General features: G+C 28.8%; 1 protein-coding gene across 1 annotated transcript; it reads right to left on the reverse strand.

The window, feature by feature from the left end:
* LOC114180909 (cytochrome P450 82A3-like) lies at positions 1-2,396 on the reverse strand. Its single transcript, XM_028067204.1, has 2 exons — positions 2,094-2,396; positions 1-729 (listed from the first exon to the last, which is right to left on the reverse strand). Exons 1-2 carry the CDS (start codon positions 2,394-2,396, stop codon positions 118-120), a joined length of 915 nt encoding a protein of 304 aa, XP_027923005.1. The 3' UTR covers positions 1-117.
* Positions 2,397-2,971: the final 575 nt, after the last annotated feature.

Genomic DNA, 2,971 nt, shown 5'->3' on the forward strand with positions numbered 1-2,971 from the left:
ATTAAGATACACATCAAACAAGTACTTTTAACGAAAATACAAAGATGGCAAAGAAAAATTACAAAGATACACTATGACCACTTTGCTAAACACAAGCACAAGTTGCTCTAACAACAACTAAAAGAAAGAACATGGTTTAATAAGAATCTCAAGTGGAGTGGCTTTGGTGTTTGTTAATCCAAAGATTTCAGTCATATCAATAGGATCAGATGATGGACTTAAAATTTCAAAAGAATGCAAAAAAGTAGCAAGAGTGAAATGCACCATTTTAAGGCCAAAAGATACTCCTGGACACATTCTTCTACCACCTCCAAATGGTAATAGCTCAAAATGATGACCTCTGACATCAACGTCTTTGTGTGTTGTTAGAAACCTTTCTGGTTTGAACTCCAATGGATCTTCCCAAACATTGTTATCTGTGTGAATCTTCCAAATATTTGTAATTAAACAAGTTCCTTTTTCTATGTTATAACCACTTAAAATGCAATTTTCTGTGAATTCACGAAGTCCCGAAAGAGGAGCAGGAGGATATAATCTTAAAGTTTCTTTCACTATGGTTTGAAGGTATATTAACTTACTTATATCTGACTCACTTACACATTTTTCTTTTCCAACATGATTGTCTAGTTCATTTTTTATTTTTTCCAATATTAATGGATTTCTCAAAATCAAACATATTGTCCATGTAAGAAGAGTACTACTTGTGTCAGCTGCTCCTACCATCACCACCTGCAAATCAAATATATAATCCAAACTAAAAATATGAGTGCTAGTTCAAATGGAAAACTAAGTAAAATTAAGGATATGATCTTTCTCACAAGCTCTTCTAAAGAGAAATTCATCATATATAATTATGTAGGGCAACTAGCCAAATTTGGTTGGAAGTTGTGTGATACTTGTATCAGGAATTCTATGATACATCGTAATAGAACCGATGACCATTTAGTTATAAAGGAAAGGATAATGATATTATGACTCTAATTTTTTGACCTCCATTTCTTATTCTTTGACATGACTTAATGTAAGTCATTGATTAATATATACCACTATCTTTTTCTTTAAAAAATCAATAATTCATACTAAGTCACGTTAAAGACTAAAGAATGCTAGTTAAAAAGTTAACATTTTTGTATTCTAATGGTGTTTATAATTGTAATTGAATATCTCCATGGTGATGGTATATATCGTCCATGTCATAGTACCAATTATGTTTTTTTTAAACCTTAACCTTGTATAAGGGTTAGTTTAACTTTTTACTCTATTTATATAACTTTTTGTTGTTTGCGAAAAAAAACACACCATATTAAATTAATTTATGCGCAATATTAATCATAACAGAATATTTATTTATTTCATCTTATTAATTTCTTACATAAGTATTTATAACGATAAGTTTTTTTTTTTTTTAACAAACTGTCAATAAGGATTATAGAATAGTATTTCATATTATAGTTTTCTCTAATCAAATCTAAAGTTACCTTAATGTGCGTGATACATTATTTATTATATATACAATCCACTCTACTATGCAGCATTATAGTGATATGAACTATATACCACCATGATATAGAATGAGATGCAGAAAATAGAATAAAAGATATATATGTTTAGTTTTGTTTGTGATCGCTCATGTGTTAATATATATGTGATCTTTCTTTCTAGGACAATCCAATAACATTCTAACTCTAAATTTGTTAGGTTTATAGTGAGAGTTTTACTAGAGAGAACAAATACCAATAAGACCTAAACTCAACCATATAAGATATTGATACCATTCTCGACCTAAGACCTAAACTCAACCACATAAAATATTGATACCATTCTCGACCTAAAATCTTAAGAGAATAGATTTACGAGTCTTTATCATTATATCGTTCTACTTTTTCATTTCTATTCAATGTGAGAATTAAACTCACACTTGAATTTCCAACAAAATTAATCCAAATCAAAGGTTGAAAGTACGTACCAATACAGTGGATTTGATCATGGTATCTGCATCAACCCCACCAATTGTTCTTCCATCAAGCAAGGAAATCATCACATCCATGAAATCTTGAACTTCATCACCGAAACCCTTCTTCTTTTCTCTATGCTGTGGTGTAGCATTCTCTTGCAACTTCCCAGTTGTTGATTACCAGAACCGTCTTGGAACCAAGTTTGATGGTGAATATGGGTCCATATTTTTCAGCCAAAGCACCCAAAGTTCTGTGAGGTGTTTGCGAACCACTCAGCAATGGAAGGTGACCGAGTATTGGCCATGCACCTTCAATTTTGGGAGCCTCTTTCTTCTTTTGATTACAAAATTTGAAGGGATTATTATACAGACACAGATACAAGAGAACTAGAGAAAGAATAGTAATGGCACTGCCATTAAGATAGCTTAGAATGAACTCCATTAAGATACACTTGTTGTTATTCATTTCCCACACAGACTATATATATAATCACATGTTATTACATACATAGTAATGATTATCTGCAACTGCAACTTAAATGAGAGTGTGATTTATAACTGTTGTAGAATCTTTTAATAAGCAACCACTTAAGAATTTTATTTTAATGACTTAATAATATTAACGATTTAACAAAATAGAAAAATTATAATTAAAATATTAATATATTATCGTCATGCGACAGTATATTGTCAAATAACTTTTTTTTAATAATTATATATTCTATTTAATAATTGAATTTTTAATTTATAATTAAATCTAATAATTTATAATTTAATTTTAAAAATATTAATTAAAATATCAATTTTAATACAAAGATTAATATAGTATTTATATAAAAATTAAATTTTGTTTAAATTTGGAAGAGACAAAATTACCTCATTTTAAAAAAAATGAAACTAAATCGAAAAAATAAATAATTAATATAGAAACTAAATAAAAGGTAATGACACAACCATGAAGTGACGTGTGACACAATAATCACTTAAGGATTAAATATGTTTTTGCTCCCTCAATTT

The sequence above is a fragment of the Vigna unguiculata genome, chromosome 4, assembly GCF_004118075.2.
Source record: "Vigna unguiculata cultivar IT97K-499-35 chromosome 4, ASM411807v1, whole genome shotgun sequence".
Taxonomy (NCBI): domain Eukaryota; kingdom Viridiplantae; phylum Streptophyta; class Magnoliopsida; order Fabales; family Fabaceae; genus Vigna; species Vigna unguiculata.

Excerpts from the sequence above, each read along its gene's own strand:
- LOC114180909 (XM_028067204.1), bottom strand. The coding sequence starts at position 2,396 with ATGGAGTTCATTCTAAGCTATCTTAATGGCAGTGCCATTACTATTCTT. Across the intron at positions 730-2,093 it reads CAAGAGAATGCTACACCACA|GTGGTGATGGTAGGAGCAGC; the intron begins GCATAGAGAAAA and ends TTTGATTTGCAG.